Source organism: Lagenorhynchus albirostris, chromosome 15, assembly GCF_949774975.1.
Source record: "Lagenorhynchus albirostris chromosome 15, mLagAlb1.1, whole genome shotgun sequence".
Taxonomy (NCBI): Eukaryota; Metazoa; Chordata; class Mammalia; order Artiodactyla; family Delphinidae; genus Lagenorhynchus; species Lagenorhynchus albirostris.
The window spans coordinates 27738644-27760786 of NC_083109.1; the positions used below are offsets into that span (position 1 = coordinate 27738644).

Genomic DNA, 22143 nt, shown 5'->3' on the forward strand with positions numbered 1-22143 from the left:
AGGGTCCATAGCAGATATTCTCTCAAAGTGGAAGCTTTTTAATGACAGTTATTGAGCACTCACTGTTTGTAGGTGTGGGGCTGATTAACCCTCACAACAACCCTGAAAAGGAGGGGCTTTTATTGTCTCCATTGTACAGAGGAGGAGGTGGAGGACAGCTGACTTGTGCCTGGTAACTAAAAGGTTGTCAAGGTCACAGGCTTCCAAGGAGGAGGGCGGAAGCAAAACCATAGAGAGGGCTGTCAGATGGAGGTGCCTTTTCCAAACAGCAAGTCACCCGCCCTCCCACCTAGTGCTCGACAGAGTGTATTGGCACGGCCAGCACCGCACTCTACACGTTCTTCTGCATCTGCTTCCCACGTGTGTAATTAATCTTGGAGCATCTTCCCACGTCAGTAGAGAGATGGTCTTCTTGCTCGTTATCTACTCCAATGTCTTTTCTGGGAGAGAAGACTGGAAACAACCCAAATGCCCTTGTAAGGGCAAATACAAATAAAAACATTTCTTTCTGGTGCCAAAAAGGGAAAGAGACATCCCCACTCCCTTTTCTTGAGCATTTAATTTAGAAAACGTAAATTCTTTCTCTGCTCCTTTTTGCATGTATGAGAGGCTTTTAAAAAAGCTGAATGAGCCTCTTGCCAGTTTTACCACACAAGGGAACCCTCTGTTTGCAATGTAAATATCGGGAAGCCACACCCCATCACCCAGTCTCCGGAGTGTGGGAGCTTAACTCAGGGTTTGGCTCCAAGTTGGGAAGCCACCTCCTTTCATAAAGATATGAGTTCTTCTTTCCTGTGGTTAAGGACAATTAGCTAACACAGAGAGCCACCCCAATCACTAGCTGAGTTCAGAATGACAAACCGTGTTATCTACTTCTCTTACTTGAGGTTATCATTTGAGAACCTGGATGTAATAGGTTGTGTCTACTGGACTATATAGAAGGGTAGAGTTTCTGCTTGTGCAATCTTTTTAGCAGACCATCTGTGATGTGCACCACAATCAGGTTGAACATATATTCAATAGTAAAACTATTTTCTTTCTTTTCTACTTTTGTGGAGAGGTTTTTGGGGTTGGTGGGAGATTTAGTGTTTAATTTCGTCTCCAACACCTTCAAATGTCTTTCTACAGAGGGCTGCTTGAACAAATCTAGCACCTCCACACAGTGGAATACTATGCAGTCACGACAAAGAACAAGAAGGCTCTCTGCATTTTCACTGTTGCCTGAAAGTGCAAAGTACACAGCAGTTTACTACTTTTTATGTAAAAAGGCTCTATGTTTGAATTTGCTTATATTTGCATAATCTCTGGAAGAGTAAACAGGGAACAAATAAAAGTGCTCATGTATGTGTTAAGGGGAACTGGGCAGAGGGGGGAGTGGACAGGGATGGAATTTTTTTGTTGAACATCATTTTATATTTTCTGACTTTTGAAACATGTGACTATATTATCTATTCAAAATTAAAAAGGAAGGGTGGCGGCAAGCAAACAAAACAAACCTCAAAAGCAAAGAAGTCCCAGGACCAGACATTCTCTAAGCCCTTGATTCTGTTTATTTCTGAGCTCAGCCTTGACCTTAGAACCAACTGAAAGCTGATTATATTGAAACTTTTTTTTTGGTGTTCATGCTGGACTTTTTCTTGGAAGGCTGACCTTAGTGTAAAAGCAGGGAATGTCTTTATTTAAAAAAAGAAAAACAAAAAGTAAAACCAAAAAACTATCAGGTAGCTAACATACTCTTCCCCACTCTCCTCCTCCCCCCAGTTCAGAGGACTGCCTCCCAGTTCAGTGTCGGCCGGTGAATGGGGTGGGGGGACTCACGTTCAGAGTCTTGCTGTGGCCCCTCCGCCCCAATCCTCTCTCTGCCTCTTAGGAGGTCACTTAATCTCCAAGGAGTGGGCCTTCCTGGGTCAGCAGGGGTGACAGGAAGGGGTGCAATGTTCCTCCATAGTGGGAATTGGGAAGCCAAGGTGCCTGAGATTCCACCGTTAGCCATCTGTCTTCTAGAAGCTTCTCTGAGACAATGGGGGAAAAAGGATATGGGGAAGGGGTCATCTCTCAACGCCTCTGGCCACTTCTAGGCTTTGTAGATTGTCACTCCTGTTAGTACTGTTGGGCGTCAGATCAGGATGTGCTGGGTGCTTCTGCATTTTATCCCTGTGCCAAACCTATGAAGTAGGTGTTATTTCTTATAATCCCCATTTTATGGATGAAGAAACAGAGGGATAGAGCAATCAAGTGACTTCCCCAAGGTCACATAGCTTATAATGGGCAGCTCAACCTCCCAGCTGTTCCGCTTCTAACATCCTCCAGCAGGGTGCTGCAAATCAGTTAAAGAGCTCTGCCTCCTAGCTCCCTACCACTGGCTCTGCGACCTTGGGCACACGCCTTGCCTCGAGGGGTCCCAGTTTCCGGGTGTTAGTCATGGGGGCGGGGCCTTGTGATGGACCACGCCACTTCAGTTGGCCTAGGTGGAGCACTGCAGGCTGCAGAAGTCAGCGGATGAGAAGAGCCTCAACACGTTGACCAGTGGGAACATGATAAGCGCTCCGAGGAGCGAGCCCAGCTGCACCGCCGCCCCGCACCACAAGAGGGCGCTGCGGCTACGGTCACGCAGGATCACGCCCAGCATCACCTTGACATAGCTCAGACAGCCAATGAACAGCACCCACGAAGCCACCTGCGGGGATTGGTTGGGAGAGACTCAGCAGTGAAGGTAACTTTGGGGCAAGCCCCAAGGGCGAAGGGCGCTTCTAGGGTGACCGAACAGGGCTAAGGGGACCCCATGGAATAACCTCTAAGTTCAAGGAGAGCCTTTTGCGGGTGACTCTGCTGGACTAACGGGGCCCCCTGAGTTGACCTTCCCAAGGACAAAGGAGAGCCCAATAGCTTTTCTGTCTCATGATCAAGTCAAGGGCAACTAAGAGAAGGCCACGCTGACATACACATAGTGGAAAGAGTGTGGCATTCAGGGGAGAAGCTGGACTGTCACCTTGGACCAGCCAGCTCACCTTCTTAAGCCTCTGTTTCCAAATAAGAAGCATCCCTCCCCCTCCCCCCAACCTTGGGCTTCCTGAGTGAGTAACCACAAAGACTTTGGTCAAGAGAAGGGGCTATACTCTCGACCTCCCAGGCCTTGGCTAGCTGGGGGGTGGGAGGCGGACAGCTCCACAGGCCAGATACTTACGATGAGGACTTCTCCACCCCAGTGGCCCTGCATGAGGGGGCAGGGGCTCATCACGGCCATGGCCATGTTGTAGGCCCCAAAGCCGGTCCCGAGCACTGTAAGGACCCCCAGGAATGGCAGAGACCTAGGACAGAGCGGGGGGTGGGACGTGAATAGAGGAGGTGAGTAGCCTGACCTCTGCCCCTACTCCCCCACCCTGCCCCAGCCCCAGGGGGCCACAGGGAGTGGTCAGAGTCTCCAGGCTTAGAGGTTAGACCCATGTGGAAACTTCCAGGCTACCCAGTTCAAGTGGGTCAGCGAGGTTCCTGGGGTCAAGGCTGGCCTAAGTCATCCTGAGTGTTAACAGCAGGGCCCAGCATCCCAGCAGGAAAAACAGAACAGACTCTAGTGCTACATGAGCCTGGTTCAAATCTCAGTTCCACCCGCAGGACTGGTCCCTAAGCCTCAGTTTCCTCACCTGCGTAATGAGTCTTGTGGGGCTGGGGAGCAGAGTGTGCAGGGCCTGGCCCTGGCTGTGGGCCCACCTGCTACCATCTGCTGCCATTTCCTGCTGTGATACTCCCCAGCCCAGCCAGGAAACTGTGCTGATGAGCGGGAGGCTTGGATCATGTTACTGGCACTGCAGGGTGTGTGCTGTGCGACCTCAGGTGACCCTTCTCCCTCCAGCCTCAGCTGCCTTGTCTACAACGTGAGGTTTGCATGATCTGGGGGTCCTGGTGGCTGGCTTAGAGGCACTACACTGGTGGCCTTCCATGTAGGCCCTCGGTCTGACCACTGAGGACACCATCCTTCATTTGAGGCCTTTTCCCTGGGGTCTCCCTGGCCACATTCTTCAGAACACTGACAGGTATGCACCCCTAGGTGACAGTGGAGGGGCTGCCCTGCCTCTAAGGACTCATTCTGCTCCAAAATTCTTGAATTCTGAGACTCTCAGACTCTGTATTTCTAACATTCTGGGCGTCTCAGCGTCCACAGGTCTGTGGCCTCTGGTCCTGCTCCCTGAGAAATCTCCAGCTTCCCTCCACAGTTTTTAAACCTCAAGGGAGAAAAATCAGCTTTCTGGCAAAGTGACATCTTCTGTCCAGCTCTCCTGTCCTCATTACTCCTCCTTCCCGGGCTGGGGGGTGGGGGGTGGGCAGGGCTGAGAGGCTGTGAGGCCAGGCAGGGCAGAGGAGCACGTGGGAGGCAGGGACACCTAAAGTTTCACAACCCCAAGGTGGGTGTTTCTCCTGTGCGGATCCGAAGTCCCTACATCAGAACCACTTAGGCTGCTTATTAAAATATGAAATTGGGACTTCCCTGATGGCACAGTGGTTAAGAATCTGCTGCCAATGCAGGGGACACGGGTTCGAGCCCTGGTCTGGGAAGATCCCACATGCCGCGGAACAACTAAGCCCGTACGCCACAGCTACTGAGCCTGCGCTCTAGAGCCCTCGAGCCACAGCTACTGAAGCCCGCACGCCTAGAGCCCGTGCTCCGCAACAAGAGAAGCCACCGCAATGAGAAGCCCGCGCACACCGCAACGAAGAGCAGCCCCCGCTTCGCCGCAACTAGAGAAAGCCCGCGCACAGCAACGAAGACCCAACACAGCCATAAATAAATAAATATTTATATTAAAAAAAATTTGAAATCTAGGCTGGATCAATCTGCGTTTTATCAATTTGCCCAGCCATTCTTCTAGAACTGCAGCTGTAAGGGAGCCGGCATGGGCGGGAGGCAGGAGGGCAGGGCTGAGATCCTGGGAATTAGACCACGGCAGACCCTTTCTCCAAGCCTCAGGGTTTCCATTTGTAAATGGGAACCTCACTTCCTGCTTGCTCCTCCACATGGGCCAATGGCGGTGACGGTGGACCTGACATGTGCCACTGCTATAAAAGCTTTACCAAATTAGCTCGTCTTATGCCCCCAGCAACCCAGGAAGAAGATCTATGATTATCCCCACTTTCTAGATTCCTGAGGCACAGAGAGGTGGAGTGACTTGTCCAGTATCACAAAGCTAGTAAGTGGCAGAGCCGGGCTTTGAACCCAGGCAGTTGAGCCCCAGAAACCATACTCTTAACCACTACACATCCAGCCTGATAGGTGGGTGTGAGATTCTGGGTTCTGACATGAAGTGTGCCCCCAACCAGAGTTCTCCAGGGCCAGGTTGGGGGTAGACCTGTTAGGCAGAAACATGGAGAGGAAGCAGGCGAGAGGGTTGGCCATGGAGCTGAGGGTGGCGGACAGGTGGTAGGCCACAGGCCCATAGGACAGGCAGGAGTAGGTCTGCACGGAGGGTAGCACGCCGTTGGTGAGCGCGTTCACAAAGGCCACCAGGATGTAGATGAAGGTCAGGTGGGCCAGGTGCCGGGGGGCTGTCTTCTCCTCCAGAGGCTCCTGGCCCTTGCCACTGTCCTCCGGGCCTGGGGGGCCCAGGTCCTTCCCTTCCTGCGGCCGGATGGAGTGGAGGGTGACCTGAGAGGTGAGGAGGTCTTCTATGGAAGCTTCCCAGCGCCTGGGTAGACGCTGGAGGAAAAAGAAAGCAATGAGGCAGCAGGCCATCATGAAGGAGAGCAGGAGGAAGAAGACGAAGGGCGAGAAGGTGGCGGGGAGGTAGTGGCTTTCCAGGTGGACCACGGAGGGTGCTGTCCTAGCGAGCTCAGACACCAAAGTGCTGCTAGCTCCCTGGGAAAGACAAAACAAGGGTCAGTCGGATCCCTGATGATGTCAGGGCACAGGTAACAACCTCATTAATGATGACAATACGGGCACACCTTGCTTCGTTGTGCTTCCCTTTGTTACACTTCGTGGATGTCGCATTTTGTGTGTGTGTGTGTACACAAACTGAAGTTTTGTGGCAACCCTACATCGAGCGAGTCTATTGGTGCCATTTTCCCAACAGCATTTGTTCACTTTGTATCTCTGGGTCACATTTTGGTAATTCTCGAAATATTTCAAACCCTCCACTAACAAAAAGATTACGACCTGCTGAAGGCTCAGATGATGGTTAGCATTTTTTAGCAATAAAGTATTTTTTAATGAAGGTATGTACATTGTTGTTTTAGACATAATGCTACTGTACACTTAATAGACTACATATAGTGGTAAACATAACTTTTATATGCACTGGGAAACCAAAAAAAATTTGTGTGACTCTCTTTATTGCAATATTGCTTTATTGCAGTGGTCCGGAACCAAACCCTCAATTATCTCCGAGGTCTGCCTGTATACAATAATATTAGGCATTATTATTAATAAGTAAGTGATGGATAATAAACGCTCACACTGACTGACTGCTCACTGCACAGCAGCACTGTGCACGTAGCAGCTCGCGTGCGCCTTCTGACGGCCCTGCGCAGTGGGGTCCGTCACCCCTGGTTTTAGAGGGCACAGAGGTGTCAGGACGGTTTGTCTTACCTGAGGGTTCCGGGGAGTACGTGGCGAAGCCAGCGCACTTGGTTCTTTCTGACCCAGAAGCTACAGCTTTCCCCCCTGACTGCCCTCCAGGGCTGGTAACCACAAATATACATGTTCAGAGGAGGGGCTGGCTGGAGACAGGAGAGCGGCCCCACCCAAAGGCGCCCTGTGGCGACTTTTTTCCAAGCGATATCATGCCTCTAGATTTATGTATGTGAAATTTCAAAAAATTTAAATGTTATCAACTAATTCAAACTCTCGAAAAAGAAAAATGCTTTCATGCTATGGTGGCCCAGGCCACTGGTTCGCAAACATGGCTGTACTGCAGTGGTTTGGATAGTGTTAGGTGTATATACTGTCCAAAATCCAGTGAGGAAGTTTGATGTTGTAACAGCACGAGGTATTGAAGCAACGTCTAAAGTCTATGGTTCTCAGCCCTGTCTGTACATTAGCGACACCTGGGGAACTCTGAATACATACACGTTTACAATCCCTTATCTGCAATTCTGAAATCCAGAAAGCTCTAAAAGCCAGAATTTTTCTGTGACTCATTTGACAGCAACACTTGAGCTGGATATGAGTCTATTTACAGCCCTCATCTGCCTACTGGGCATGAACGCCCCAGGCTGTGGGCAGCGGGGGTCACTGTGCTGCATTGCTGAGTCACAGGCCCTGTCCCAGACTTGGGGTAAGTGCGTTCTAAAATCTGAAACTGCAGATTCCAAAACACACCTGACCCCAAGGATTTCAGGGCTGGGGGTGAGGGGGGTGCCCGCTGGCATATGTCTCAGCAGCTCCCCCAGGCCAGGTCAAGAACACTGGTCTACCCAACATCTAGGAAACACCAGCCCTCCGCAGGATCTTGCTTGTGACCAAGAACAGAGCTGCAACAGCGCTGGGTAATGCCAGGTACCTGTGGGCTGTCCGTGTTCCTGGTGGTCTCAGGGATCGGGGTGGTGTCTGGCGTCTCAGTGATGTTGACACAGGTGGTGAGACCCGAGCCCTGGGCGAGAGCCACCAGGGCAGGCAGGAGGCCGCTGAGTCCTTCACCCACAAAGAAGGTGGTGAGGTAGTGGGTGGGCAGCCTGCTCATGAAGGGCAGGAAGGTGACGGAGGAGGTGCAGTCCACCAGGGCCAGGAAGAAGGTGAGGACCAGAAAGGCGATGCTGTGGTGGCTGCCCAGCACCCAGGAGGTGACATTCCAGAGGAAGGCGAAGAGGGTGCAGGCGATGGTGCCCACCCCCAGCACAGTGAAGACGATAGGCACCTCGGAAAGGCAGCCGGGTTGGAAGTGATGGAGTAGGGTGACCAGCAGGGGGCCGACGTTGGCCAGCTGGATGATAACTGTGAGGTAGGAGGGCAGGTACCAGCCCTCGGGCAGCTCCGTTACCAGCAGGGGCAGCTCTACCCAGAGCCCGTTGATGGCCACCCAGGAGCCCATCCCGAAGGTACAGACCAGCAGGTGTATCAGGAAGGCCATGGTGACGTCTGCCCTGGGCCGGAGGCTGCTGCCTCCACGGATCAGCCTGCAGTGTTTGATGGAGAAAAATACTAGGTGAGCAAAGTCAGGTTCACCGTCGAGCAAAAGACTGTGCTTCTGGGCCCTCCCCACGAACAAGGTGGCTTTTTATTAGCAGAAAACATGGACAAATTCCTTTATAAGCAAGCTTCCAGAGGGGAAGGCTTTCCTATCATGACCTGTAAATCCAGACTACAAAAGAAAAATTTGATACTTTCAACTGCATAAATCTTAGAACACGCAAAAGCAAGAAAACCAACAAAACAGCCTCTGCGAAAAATGCCAAAAAATACCAACAACAAGATCAAAAGACAGATGACATCCTGGGTGAAAATACTGCAATGTAAATCACAGACAGAAGATTTATCTTCCTAATGTATAAAGAGTTTTTATAGATTAAGAACAAAAAGACCCAATAGAGAAGTAGACAAAGGATATGAACAGTTCAGAGGAAAAAGTACAAAGAAGTCTTAGACATATGAAAAGATTACCTTCATTCACCATGGGAAATGTCAATTAACAATGACTCCAAGGTGCCACTTCGCACTGTGAGATTGTCCCAAAGCCAATGTTTACCTGCCCTGGACAAAATGATGTATGTACGAGGTTATTATTTCTTGCGGCCTTGTTGGTAATAGCAAAACATGGGAGACAACCTCCCTGCCACCCACAGAAGAGGGGCTAGTGGAAGGGATGGCTGCCTCTTGGAACAGCACACACCTGTTACAAGGAGAGGGCTGCAGGAGAGCTCACTGGCTGATAGGATAACGACAGGCCTCGAGGCCGAGCTGATAAGTGAACAACATCAAGGTAGGTAGACAGGAGAAAAGGAGGAAGAATATGTTCTCTTTGCTTGTATTTGCACAAAGCAGCTCTTGAAGGACACACAGAAACTGCTGGGATGTTCAGCACCTCAGTATAGAGCTTTTTATGTAATTTATATTTGTGAACCATGTAAACATACTATCTGGGGACTTCCCTGGTGGTCCAGTGGTAAAGAATCCACCTTCCAACGCAGGGGACGTGGGTTTGATCCGTGGTCGGGAGCTAAGATCCCACATGCCATGGGGCAATTAAGCTAACGCGCTACAACTACTGAGCCCGCACACCTCAACTAGAGACAGAAAACCCACATGCCACAACTAGAGAGATGCCTACATGCTGCAACGAAGAGGCTGCGCGCCACAAAAAGATCCCGCATGCTGCAACGAAGATGCTGCATCCCACGATGAAGACCCGATGCGGCCAAAACAAAAAAATAAAATAAATATTAAAAAAAGTCAGGATCATTGTCAAAAAAACATTAAAAAAACATACTACCTGTTACAAAAATAAGGTTATCTGATATAAAATTGCAGTCTGGAGTTTTTCTCCTCAAATTATAGAGCTCCCTCTCTGGACAGGCCCTGGGAGACTGCCTGACTGGAGCCCCCCTGGAACCATTCTGTGATCTGTTTACCACCTTCCTAGTTACCTGTGTCATACCACCTGTGCAGTTACCGTCAGTCTAAGGAAAAATATTAGAGAGGCTTTGTCAACTGAAAAAAAAAAATCAGCACCGCACAACATAAGGGCAGTGAGTTTCAGTTTTTATTCATGGGTCTTACTGAGGACTACAGCCTCAGATAGCTCTGAGGAACTGCTCGGGAGAGGTAGGGGAGGAGCCAGGATATGTAGGAATTTCTTGGCTGGGAAATACACGTAGTCATGCATACATCTTGGTAAAAGGTCACACACAAACACACACAAACCCAGATAGCACAAGCTAATGATTTTAGTGTTTTTCTATGGACGGGAAGATGCAAGATTTCTGGGTCATTGAAATTCTTCCTTAGATATGCATCTTAACTGTCTAGGGGCTCTATATCCAAAACAGAATGCTTCATGCTGTTTTTCCATCCTGAATTCCCCCCAGGGAGCCCCGTCTGTGGTCAACTTCTGTGGGTTGCAGCTAGATCCTGGGAGAGCTGGAATGTCAGACAACGTTCTTTGTTTACAGCTTCGAGTGAGACTCCGGAGCCAGCTGCCTGGACTTGAACACAGCTCTGCCTCTTAACTAACTGGATGATTTTGGACAACTGAGTTTGCCTCTGTGCCTCATTTCCCCCCTCTGTAAATAGAGGGCAATGATAGTCACGACCTCATGGTTTGTCATGAGATGCAGTGTGTTAATGTGTCGTCTCAGTGCCTGCCGCACAGAAAACGCTCACTAAGGGTTAGCTGTTTTTGCTATGGTGCAACGCCAGGTTTGGTGACAATTATGTTTTTCTAATTTGCATGGAAATTAACATATGACTATTAAAATTAATAAAGGAAAAAAGTTCCCCATGAGGTACCACCTGAAATACTGGTGGCACATGCACCATTTTGGAAAGAGATGTTGATTGGGCCAATCACCTCCTTTTACCGATGGGAAAAGGGGTAGGGTCTGCAGGGGTGTAGGGGCTCTGCTGAGGCTGGTGATGGGATTTGGAGCTGGTGCCCTGCAGCACTTGGCTCCACCTACCTCTCCTCATGACGCTAATCTTGGTTCTGCTCAATTCACACGGTCAGCCTTTAACTCCTCGTCTCTCTTCTAGAACCCGCAGGGGCAGCCCTGTGGCTACGCCCCACCCAGGAAGCTCCCCTCCAGGTTCCCACATACAGAACTGACTCTCCAGTTCCAGACTCCTTTCCTCCTTCCGCCTTGGAGGGAACACAATCCTCGGGCTGCCACCTCTTCCTCTCTGGGAGGCAGAATGCAGAATGCAGCCCGACCTGCTTTCAGTCCCACTTCACCACCTCCTGTCTGGGAGCCTTAGGTGAGTCACTAAGCTCCATTTCCTCACCTGCGAAGCTGGCCCACTAACAGCCCAGGACAGGCCTGGTTCTGGGCATGCCCAGAGGACCCATGGAGAGACGGCAAAATTCTGCCTTCGCCTGTGCACTGCTCCTTGCCTGGGGCGCCATCCCCCTCCTGTCCATATCCCAGATTTCTGCAGGACCCTACCCCCCAGGAAACCTCATCTGGCTGCCCAGCCCTGGGACCCAGGACCCTCCATTTAGGGTTTTCCTGGTGTGGGTGTATGCTGGTACATTTCCCGGGGAGACTGAAGCCCCTGGAGGGCAGGGGCTGCTTTGGAATCTGGCTTTTTTTTTTTTTCCCGGTATGTGGGCCTCTCACTGTTGTGGCCTCTCCTGTTGCGGAGCACAGGCTCCGGACGCGCAGGCTCAGCGGCCATGGCTCACGGGCCCAGCCGCTCCGTGGCACGTGGGATCCTCCCGGACCGGGGCACGAACCCGTGTCCCCTGCATCGGCAGGTGGACCCTCAACCACTGCGCCACCAGGGAAGCCCTGGAATCTGGCATTTTGACGGCAGAAGAGCCTTTACAGATGACCTAGCTCAGGATTTGTAAACTGGTAACTCACTGGCCGCAGGCGAGCAGCAGATGTATTATTTTGATGTGTGGCATGTTGTAAATAATTAATTACTGAAATCCACAAGTCAGGAAGGAGGTGGCATACGAAACTCAGGATTTCTGGCTTCTTGGGAATATGCTGGAAGACCACACCAGGACAATGTGCCCACATGGCAACAATCACCCTTGGCCCTCTGTAACTTAGGGCACCTGCCTGGGCCCCTCCATGCCCGGTAGACACTGCAACCCCTGATCAAGCCTAGCCCTTCTTTCTGAGAGCAAGATGTGGCTTGCCCAGGATCCCCCACTAGTTGGGGGCAAAATGGGGGCTGGGATCGAACCTTGGGCCTCTCAGTACTGGACTCCGGGCACTGACTCCAGCCACCTGGAGGCAGACTCCTGGGCTGAAATTGCAGCTTCAACCCTGTGCAAACAACTTAACCTCTGTTTAACCTCTGCTTCAACCCCTGCGCAAACAACTTAACCTGATTCCTCTTGTGCAAAATGGGAGGGTCCCAGTACCAACATCAGAATTGTTAGGACCATGAACCTGCAAAATACTAGCATGATGCCTGACACATAGTAAGTGCTCAATAAACGTGAATGATCATGATTACGATTTCAGCAAACATGTCAATTGCATTTAAAAACACACAATTTTCCTGAGCACACTTCTAGATACCACAACACACATTCCTGATGGCAAAACTTTGTCATCACTTCCCCCTAAACAATCAACCCGGTATTATTAGTCACCTACTTTGTGCCCAGTGCTGTGAGGATGCAAGCAGAAAAGCCCCAGGGGCTATGCCCAGAGAAAAGTGTGAGGAAGAGGTGTGTGGGCTGCAGGACCCAGATGCCTCATGGGCCAAAGCAGGCAGAGTTGCAGGTAGAGGGGAGGGTGCAGTGGCTAGGACTGGATGGAAGACAGGGTTTCCCACCTGCTGGGAAAACTAGTAAAGTAGTCTTGTTCAGGCTTCAGAGGCAGAAGTAGGCCTCTGACTGACTTGCGACCCTGCCTCGACTGCCCTGCATGCCTATTTACACACTTAACAATTGTTACTAACTAGTCAGGCAGCACTTACCATAAGAAAGGGAGTGGGTCTTGGAATTTCTTGAGCCCTGGGGACTTGGCCAGTCCCCTGCGGTCTGGAAAATCTTGTGACTCACATGGTGAAATCAACAGCATTGTTACAACTGAACCAGAGCTGCATTTTTGCACGCAAACAGATGATATCAGTTTGCGGCCACGCACTGCCCGGGACCCTTCCCAACTGGGACTTCAGACTGCTGTTACTCAGGTCTTCCCAGCTGCTGTTTGAACCTGGATGAAGGTGTTGGCCCAATCTGGTGATGTATACTCGGTTATATCTCTCTAATACTTTTATTCATCCCCTTCTAATGACTGTATATTGAAATTATGTTAAATAATCTTCTATTAAAGAAATTAATTAAATCTGTTCAGTTGTGTGAGACGAGTGGTTATTTTGCCAGCGAATCCAACGAACCTTGAAACTGAAAGCAGGCTTTCGGCAATACACCACCCTACCTTGGCCAAGGCAGGTAACTCAATAGCTGCAAAACAGGGGTTGTCCCGCCCTGGAGGATCAGTGGAGTGGAGGATGGAGAGAACCTTTTTCAAAAGCCAGCAATTCATTGCAGCTTCTCGGCTGCCCAAAATACTGTCCAAGTAGACCCAGAAATAGATGCTGCCTGCCCACTCCCACCTGAGACCAGGATATAGATGCTGCCTGCCCACTCCCACCTGAGACCAGGATCTGGTATAAAGCAGGTAGAATCCCACTGGAAAAAAGCTGACCCACATCAGTTAAGGGAGAGTTCTACCTAGGATTGGTGAAACAATACAGAAGGAAAGAAAAGGTAGAGCATTGTATGATATTCCAAGGCTGAGGCTACTAGCTGCTTCCCACTGGCCACTCTTCCTTCTTCCTTAGTTATTACTGAGACCAGATTTTTGGTTGGGCAAATGGCCACTGAGCTAAAGGACTACATTTCCCAGCTTCCCTTGTAGCTGGACATGACCATCCAATCAAGACCAGGCCAACGAAGTTGGAAGCGACTTTGGAAGTCTCCTTAAAGGGAGTGTGCCCTTCCGTTCTTCCTTATCCTGCTGTCTAGAATTCAAATGTGATAGCCAGCACGCCAGCAGCCATTTGGCACAATGGGAGCTGACATGGGGGCTAGATGGAGACTAGACGCCCTCAGGACTTTGTGGCCCAGAACTGCCACACCAGCCCTGTTCTGTCTGCCGTTGGACCCTTTTGCTTGTTTAATGTTGTTAAGGTATAAATAAGCTTCTATCTTGCTTAAGCCACTCTTATTTTATAAATAGCAAAGCACTGGCTAAGTGTACGGAGATATATTTTCAAGGATGTATATTGACCAGTGATAGTGAAATGGAGCAGGACCCTACGGTCCTTGCCCCCATGTCCTCAGCCTGCCTTTTGTCTGTGGAAAAACTTTAGCCAAAGAATAAGTTTAATCAGAAAAGTGAGAAAATGCAGAAACAAAGGAAAACAGTCCAACAAAACTAAATAACAATAGTTTAGTCATTAAGCATAGTCAAGGACCTGTAGTTCCTTCTCAAAGGGCTATAGATAATATGCTGAGCCATATTCTATGAGCAGTCTTATAGATAGTGAAACCCCTGCCAGGTGGAGAAGTTAACTGCATGATGATCAGGATGTAGCCATGACATAAGCTGCCACAATTCCGAGAACTGGCCTCAAGAAATGGAAACAAACCAACCCTGGAACTAAAGGTTAATTGTACTTAATCAGGATGACACTGGTCAGACCACTGATGATCAATTTCAAGATGACTGTCAGAGCCGACTATGCTGTTTCTGCATGTAGCCCCCTCCCTCTGTCTGTAAAGGCTCTTTTCCCCTGATTGTCGGGACGGGGGGGGGGGGGGACGTCGGCCTTTGGACAGGCATCTGCCTGCCACCCCCACCACCCTGGTTGCTGGCATTCAAAATAAAGCAAACTTCCTTTCCACCAAGCTTGCCTCTTTGTTGGCTTTTGAGCTGCGAGCAGCTGGACCCCACTTCTGGTTACAATAGCAGCCAAAAACTAATGAGTACATTTATCTCATTTACTATCAAAGCCCAGCCTCAGAAACTCAGGTCCTGCCACAACTAGGATCTGATCAGAAACCAAACTCAAACAAAATTAGTTGTTGAGACACACCTTAAAGAGACACCAAAAGGAAAAGGTTAGGAGTAAATGTGGGGGCAAAGGTCTTCCAGAAAAATGCAGGGTGGGGGGAGAGAGAGGGAGAGGTAGCTCTCAATATGGAATTTGATGGCAAAAGTCAAAAGTAGGAACTGAGACCCAGAGTCATTTCATATTGATAAAGACAAATTCATAATGGAGTCAAAACAGTGGTGAACATCTATATTCTGAATAACATTCTCCAGAAGCCTCAGAAATGCTGGGAGAAAGGACAGAAGCACAGTAAATGGTGGGGTTTTGACTCATTGTTCCAGGCCTTGAGAGCAGAAGAAGGTAAAAAATAAACAAGGATCTAGAAGAGGCAATAAATGATATGCAATAAATGATATGATAGGCATATGCCTATGTCTATTAAGGAATAAGTAAATAATTAAAGGGAGGAAGCGAATTTGCAGAAGATGGTTACCTTTTATCACTTGAACAGCTATTCAACTATGAGGTCAGCAAGGTGGCCAGTTACACATTGACAAATATGTAGTTTTCCTGAATAGAACCAGTTAGAAAATAAGACTTCTATTGGGTTGTCATTTAGGAAAAATAAAGTTGGACCTCTTTCTTATCTCTTACTCAGCCCCCACCCCCACCAAAAAAAAATCAATTTTAGCTGGATCAAATGTTTAAATATTTTTTAAATTAAAAAAAAATCATAAAAATACTCCAAAGAACATATAGGCAGAGGGAACAGTTTGTGCAAAGGTCCTGGGGCAGGAATGAACCTAGGCCAGTGTGGCTGGAACAGTGGGCTTAAAGGGGAGAAGACGGCAGACAGGGGAAATAAGGAACCTAAATTTCATTTATGTGCAATGGGTCCCATGCACTGAGAGCCTAAATCCCCACGGCCCACAGAGCTTTCTCTGGGTCCTTAGGAAGGTGCCACCACAGCTGCAAGGGAACTGATTTGGCTCTGCAAGTTTCTGTTTCTTCACCTGGAAAAACGTCACAGTGGTGTAAGGTCCAGCGCGACCCATCTCCTTTATGGTTCCCCTGCCTTGGCTCACTCCCAGCCAGCCACACCAAGTGCCATGTGCTCCTGGACCCCGGCGACACAGCCATCAACGGCAGTGGATGGGGGATGTCCTAGGCAGAGGGACTTGCCTGTGCAGAGGCCTCGTTTCTTCAGAGATCTAAGGAGTGGCTCAGAGTGTGTTGGGGATATTGTTTAAAAGTGCACATCTCTGTGGGCTTCCCTGGTGGCGCAGTGGTTGAGAGTCTGCCTGCCGATGCAGGGGACACGGGTTCGTGTCCCGGTCTGGGAAGATCCCACATGCCGCGAAGCGGCTGGGCCCATGAGCCATGGCCGCTGAGCCTGCGCGTCCGGAGCCTGTGCTCCATAATGGGAGAGGCCACAACAGTGAGAGGCCCGCGTACGGCAAAAAAAAAAAAAAAAAAAGTGCACATCTCTGTTATCTGTTTTTCCACAGTGACCTTGCAGTTCTTGTTCATTCATTTATCCAGTATTTATTGGATACTTGGTGTGTGCTGGACACAACCTCTGCTCTCAGGAAAGTGTGGGAAGAAACAGTCACTAAGCAAAGTAGAAACACAGAGCAAGTCAGCTGGTGATAGGGCTGTGGAGGGAAGAAGCTGGCCGGGGGAGCAGGCAATCGGGAAGGGTGGCTGCAATCGTAAATGGGGTTGTCAGAGGGAGCTTGAAGGAAGCCTGGGAGTGAGCCATGTCAGGGGAAAGAGTGGTGGGGGGGGGAGGGCGCAGCAATTGCAAAGGCCCTGGGGCAGGGTCTCACCTGTCTTGCCCCAGCCAGAAACAGGTATTGGTGTTGGAAGAACAGCCAGGAGGCCAGCGTGGCTACAGCAATTCCCGTGGGGAGGAATGGGCAGGTCATGTAAGGGCCCTGTAGGCAAGAGTCTGGGGGTTTTCTCTGAGCTAAAATCTCCATTGCTGGACAGAGGTGGGACCAGCTCTAATTTCGTTTTTAACAGAACCATGCTGGCTGTTGTGAGGAGAATAATGGGGGGCCAGGGTGAAAGCAGGAGTGAAACTTGTTAACCCATTAGGAAGCTGGTGCAGTTCCCCAGGCAGAAAAGATAAAAACAATAACAGTAACAACAACTACAACAATGGCTGCTATTTCTCGCTGCTTGTCTTGCAGGTCTGGCGCTAAGCACTTCACACACGCTATCCGTCAAATCCTCTCAACAATCCTGGGACAAGCATTGTAATTGTCTCCATTTAAGAGATGAGGAAACTGAGGCTCAGAGAGGGAAAGTCATTTGCCCGAGGTCACACAGCTGGTCATCTGGGAGCTGAGGTTTGAGCCCAGGCATATCTGACTGTGGACCCAGCCCTCTTAACCAGCCTGAGCAGGGCCCTGTGGGTGAGGGGGTTAGGAAGCTGCTGCAGGGGCCAAGCTGAGCAGGATCCCTTTCCACTCACCTCCAGTCTCCCCAGCACTTGGGCTAGGAAAGGGAGAAATGGGGTTCAGGCCCTGGAGAACCTGGGAAAGACACCAAGACATATCTGTTTCCTGGGCCCCTTCGGTGACTGTGGGAGACCAGAAACCTAAGGCTTTGAGTGAGACACTTGAGATGCCCCCACAACAGTTGGGCAAACACAGGGAAGCCAGAAGGACAGCCTCAGGCAAAGGTGTCCCTTCCCTTCCCATTCTTGCACAGAGAGCTGAGTCCCAGGCCCAAGGGAGTGAAGGGAGTAGAGGGTGAGGGGCCAGCACACCCTCAATGTGTGGGCTGGGCCATCTCCTCCCCCACCAGGCAGGAAGGGCCTTGTCCAGCCTTGCTCATCAGAGCCCGAGCCTCCAACCCTGCGCTCGGTCCTGCTCTCTGCTTTCTTCCTTTACAGCATCGCTGGGCATCAGCTTGGGGACGGGAGCTTCTCTGTGTGCTGCTCTCTCCCACGTGAGCCCGGCCCTGTCCTCTCTCCCAGTGTCCAGATGGCCACCTGGTTTGCTAAGGGCTGGGCCACCTGATCGAGCCTGCCTCAACCATGTGTGCTAAGGCGGCCAGGGCAGCCCGGGCAGTGCCAGGTGACGGCATGGGCACTGGCCACACACTGCTCCCTGACAAGGGTCTGAGTCAATGTTGTCCCAGGTTCCAGACTCCTAGTAAGACTAGAGGGGTGGGGATGTGGTCCAGGCAGGAGCAAGATGGCTCTGAGTGGACAGAAGAGGGAGACAGAGAGGGGCAAAAACAAAAAACCTAGAAGAAGAGATGGAGAGATAAAGACAGAGACTGAGGCACAGAGGGACACAAAGAACCAAAAGCTAGAAGCAGAAATGGGCAGGAAGGCAGAGGCACAGAGGCAGGGCAAAAGGAGGGGCTGAAATGAACAGGAGGTAGAAGCAGAGGGGAGAGTCTGTGTGTGCTGGAGGCCCGGCCCAGGTAAGCCACTGCCCTCGTGGCTCACATCCACGTGTATCAAGAGGGCTTCACCTCTCCTCGCCATAAGCTTGGCATTACCTTGGGCCGCATCCCATCTCAATGTTCCCATCTCACAGATGTGGGGAATCCAGGCCCAGAGAGGAAGCAGTGCTTGCCCACACCCTGTCCAACCCCTGGTCGACCAGGCCTGTGCTCACTTGGCTGTGCACCCTCAAGCCAGCTGCTCACCTTCTCTGGGTCTGTGTGTCTCCAAAGGGTCTGAGGATGCCCAGGCTTTTAGCGCTCGGCTGCCGGGGAGGAAGCAAGGAGATAACAGGACCCCAGCCAGCCAGTGGGGACTGTGAGTTCCCTTTCTCCCTCTCGCCTCTCCCAGGGCCTGGAAGGGCTTCAGGCCTCCCAAGGGGCTGACCTTGGCTGGGTTCCTCTCCCCTCAGGGCCCATCCCAACCCTCGGTCTCCGTGCCAGGCTGGTGAGATTCCGGCCCCCACCTGGTAGGAACAGCTGTCCCAATGGTGTGGAGATGCAGCCGGATAGAGGTCGGGGCGGGGGGCGCAGTCTTTTGGCCTGGGGAGGAGGGGTCTGGAGTCCACCCAGCCGGCTCAGGGTGCCCCAACTCCAGCCGGACCTGCGGGCCAGCGGAGGAGGAGACCCTTCTTCCCCGCTATCCCTCGGACTCCAACCCAGCAGCTGAAATTTCCTTTCTCCACGGCCAAGGGAAAGGCCATGGGCCACCTGCTGTCCCCGGACTAGACTGGCCCCTGGTACCTGCAGCTGTGCACTTACAGGCCTGAGTCGCCCAGGTCGGCTGGCTTACCTGCTGGTCGTGTTCCCAAATGGCTCTGCAGGGGAGGGGCCAGAGGCAGCCGGTTAGTATTAACCTGTCCCCGCCCCAAGGAGGGGGAAAGGCGCGGGCAGGGTGGGCGGGGCTCACTAAGAGCCTAACTGTGTGTCTGAATCAGCCCAAGCAGCCCAATCCAGAGGATCCTGATGATTCAACTTAACAATAAAGGGCTCTTTACTCAGCGCTTTAACCCCCAGAAGACAAAAGAGCCGGCCAGGCATTGGCTCCGGCCCCACCTTCGGGCCACCGTAATTCCCTTCGTGCAGGAATGGCGCCCCCTGGAGCAGAAACTCTTGGTTCAAATAGTGGTGCTTAAATAAGTCACTTGGAAAGTGGGGATAATAATAACGCCCTCCTTCTGGAGCAGAAGTCAAAACAGCCAGTGTGTGCTGAGCGGACTCTGCGCCAGGCCCTGAGCTTGAGGTGCACTAATACGTTTAATCTACCACAGACTTTTTTTTGGTACGCGGGCCTCTCACTGTTGGGGCCTCTCCCATTTCGGAGCACAGGCTCCGGACGCGCAGGCTCAGCGGCCATGGCTCACGGGCCCAGCCTTTCCGCGGCACGTGGGATCTTCCCGGACCGGGGCACGAACCCGTGTCCCCTGCATCGGCAGGCGGACTCTCAACCACTGCGCCACCAGGGAAGCCCACAGGCTTTTTAAAAAAATTTATTTTTTGTTATTTATTTATTTTTGGCTGCGTTGGGTCTTCGTTGCTGCACGTGGGCTTTCTATAGTTGTGGTGCGCGGGCTTCTCGTTGCGGTGGCTTCTCTTGTTGTGCAGCACAGGCTCTAGGCGCGCAGGCTTCAGTAGTTGTGGCACGTGGGCTCAGTAGTTGTGGCACGTGGGCTCAGTAGTTGTGGCTCGTGGGCTCTAGAGCACAGGCTCAGTAGTTGTGGCCCATGGGCTTAGTTGCTCCGCGGCATGTGGGATCTTCCCAGACCAGGGCTCGAACCTGTGTCCCCTAGCATTGGCAGGAGGATTCTTAACCACTACGCCACCAGGGAAGCCCTACCACAGGCTTTTGGGGAGATACAACTACTATCCCCACTTTATGAACGAGGAACCGGAGGCCTAGAGAAGTCAAGAGGCTGGCAGAGCTAGTCTCTGATATCCACTGACAAATACTACTCTGCCGCATAGTAATAGTTCATATCCAATGAACTATAATAGTCCAATATCCAATGAAATCTGTTAATCCTAGGCAGGTGCTACTTTTATTCCCTACTTTGTAGATGGGGAAACTGAGGCTGAAAGAGGTTAAGTGACTCCCTCAAGGTGCTATAGCCGGTAAGTGCGTGTCAGGATTCGAACCCAGACTCAAACTTGTGCACACACGGTGTGAAATGAATCTCACAGGGCTGGCTCACTGTGTGTTGAGGTCTACGAATAATTCTGGCTTGCTTTTTGTCTTATTCTCTGAGACAGTCATTTACTTGATGAGCAGTCACTCCCCTGGCAAATGCTTGGGGTGAGAGGTAAACAGACCCCAGGGGTGGAGACCGGGCCCCTCTCTCAGCTGGCAGGGGCTCAGGAAGTGATGAACCCAACACTTTGGGTTGTAGGGACACAAGAATTTGCTCATCCTCTACCAGGATGCAGTGTGAGGCTGCTGCCCCCCCAAATCTCTCCTTCCCAGTGATGCCCCCTCCCGACTCTCAGGAAGTTCTGTCTAAGGTGTGACCCACATCCATCTCACGGGTGCTCCTTATATCATTTTTATTTTTAACTTAAAATATATATCTTTGGAGAATTCCCTGGCTGTCCAGTGGTTAGGGCTCCGAGCTTCCACTGCAGGAGGCGTGTGTTCGATCCCTGATTGGGGAACTAAGATCCCGCATGCCAGTGGCGCGGCAAAAAAAAAAAAAAAAAAAAAAATCTATCTATCTATATATCTTTATTGTCAACCTTCAAAGACTCCCCCATTGCTCACCAAATGAAGAGAAATGCCCAAGCCTCGCATTTACATCCTTCCTCAGCTGGGACCAATAAATCTTGACAACTTTATCACTTCCTCTTTCTTATATGTAGCCTTTGCTACTTACAGCCAGAACTGCTCACAATTCTCTAAGTGTTTACAGTACTTTCAAGCCATCAAAATTTCCGTACTGATCCTTCTATTAGAATATCCGTTCTGCCCCATCTTTTTCTGCGACAATCCTACACATGTTTCAAAGCCAATCTCAAATACCACCTCCTCTAAAGAAACCTTTCTCGACATGTGTCTAATATAACCAGTATACCCTGGGAATTTAATGTTTGTTGCATATGTGAATGAATGAACCCCAGCCAAAAGGTTCCCCACTTCCTTGTCATCTCCAGATATTTGTATAGTATTTGTTGTTTAATTGACATTAATTAATTAAAAGTTGTTAGAAGTTTTAGGTTGATGGGAAAACATTCTTTATACAGTGGGGTACATCAACCAACTCATTCTGAAGCTTGCTGCTTCTGCTTAATATCTTAGAGATCTTTCTATATTCCCAGCATTGAGACCTTCATTCATTGGCTTCATTCATTCAACAAACTTTTATTGTCAGTTGTATGTCAGGCACTGTGAGAGAAGCTTAGGATATAAAACTGAACAAAACAGACAAAGCTGTTGTCCTTGGAGAGCTGATATTCTTTCTGGTGGAGTAAGATGAACAATAAATGGTAAAGAATAAGGAAATTATTCAGTACGTTAGAGGATGTTCTCTGTAGAAAAAAGAGAGAGCAGGGTGAGGGGAAGGTGGAGTGGGGGAGGACCCAGCGGGGGCAGGTTGCAGAGTGCAGGGAGCCTGTAGAGGCACTTTGAGGGAGTCCCAGGACGGGAACGGCAGGACCTAGCAGCGTTCCATCACCCAAAAGCACAGGGGTGAATTTAGCCTGCCCCCATTGCTGGGTGCCTGTCATTTACCATCAAGAACAACGCTGCAACAAATACCGTGGCAATCTGTCTTTTTGCCCAGGTGTAGAATCAATCCCTGGCCGTGAACTACAACATACTTGAGAGCGATCACCCAGTTGCTCTCCAAGGACGCTGCACCAGGACCACGAGTCCTCCACAAAGCGCTGCCCTGGGCGCTCTCAAACAGGTAGACTCTTCTGGCCGGTCAGGAGGTCGCTCATATTCCACCAGGAGAGTTTCCAGGGCAGACATTAGCTGATCCGTGGCGGGTCCCCCAGGGCAGGCACCAGAGGTTCACTCA

At 50.6% G+C, this 22143-nt stretch overlaps 1 protein-coding gene across 4 annotated transcripts; it reads right to left on the reverse strand.

Annotated features, from left to right (window-relative positions):
- Positions 1-1527: 1527 nt before the first annotated feature.
- On the reverse strand, positions 1528-18936 carry SLC52A3 (solute carrier family 52 member 3). Of its 4 annotated transcripts, XM_060124325.1 has the most exons (5): positions 18338-18699; positions 7494-8106; positions 5343-5848; positions 3185-3308; positions 1528-2677 (listed from the first exon to the last, which is right to left on the reverse strand). In XM_060124325.1, exons 2-5 carry the CDS (start codon positions 8058-8060, stop codon positions 2465-2467), a joined length of 1410 nt encoding a protein of 469 aa, XP_059980308.1. In that variant the 5' UTR covers positions 8061-8106; positions 18338-18699; the 3' UTR covers positions 1528-2464. The 4 variants fall into 4 exon arrangements, with proteins under 4 accessions (XP_059980308.1, XP_059980306.1, XP_059980305.1 ...); XM_060124323.1 differs by lacking the exons at positions 1528-2677; positions 3185-3308; positions 18338-18699 and adding an exon at positions 18893-18936 and having other exon boundaries at positions 4778-5848; XM_060124322.1 differs by lacking the exons at positions 1528-2677; positions 3185-3308; positions 18338-18699 and adding an exon at positions 18875-18897 and having other exon boundaries at positions 4778-5848.
- Between the last annotated feature and the right edge of the window lie 3207 nt (positions 18937-22143).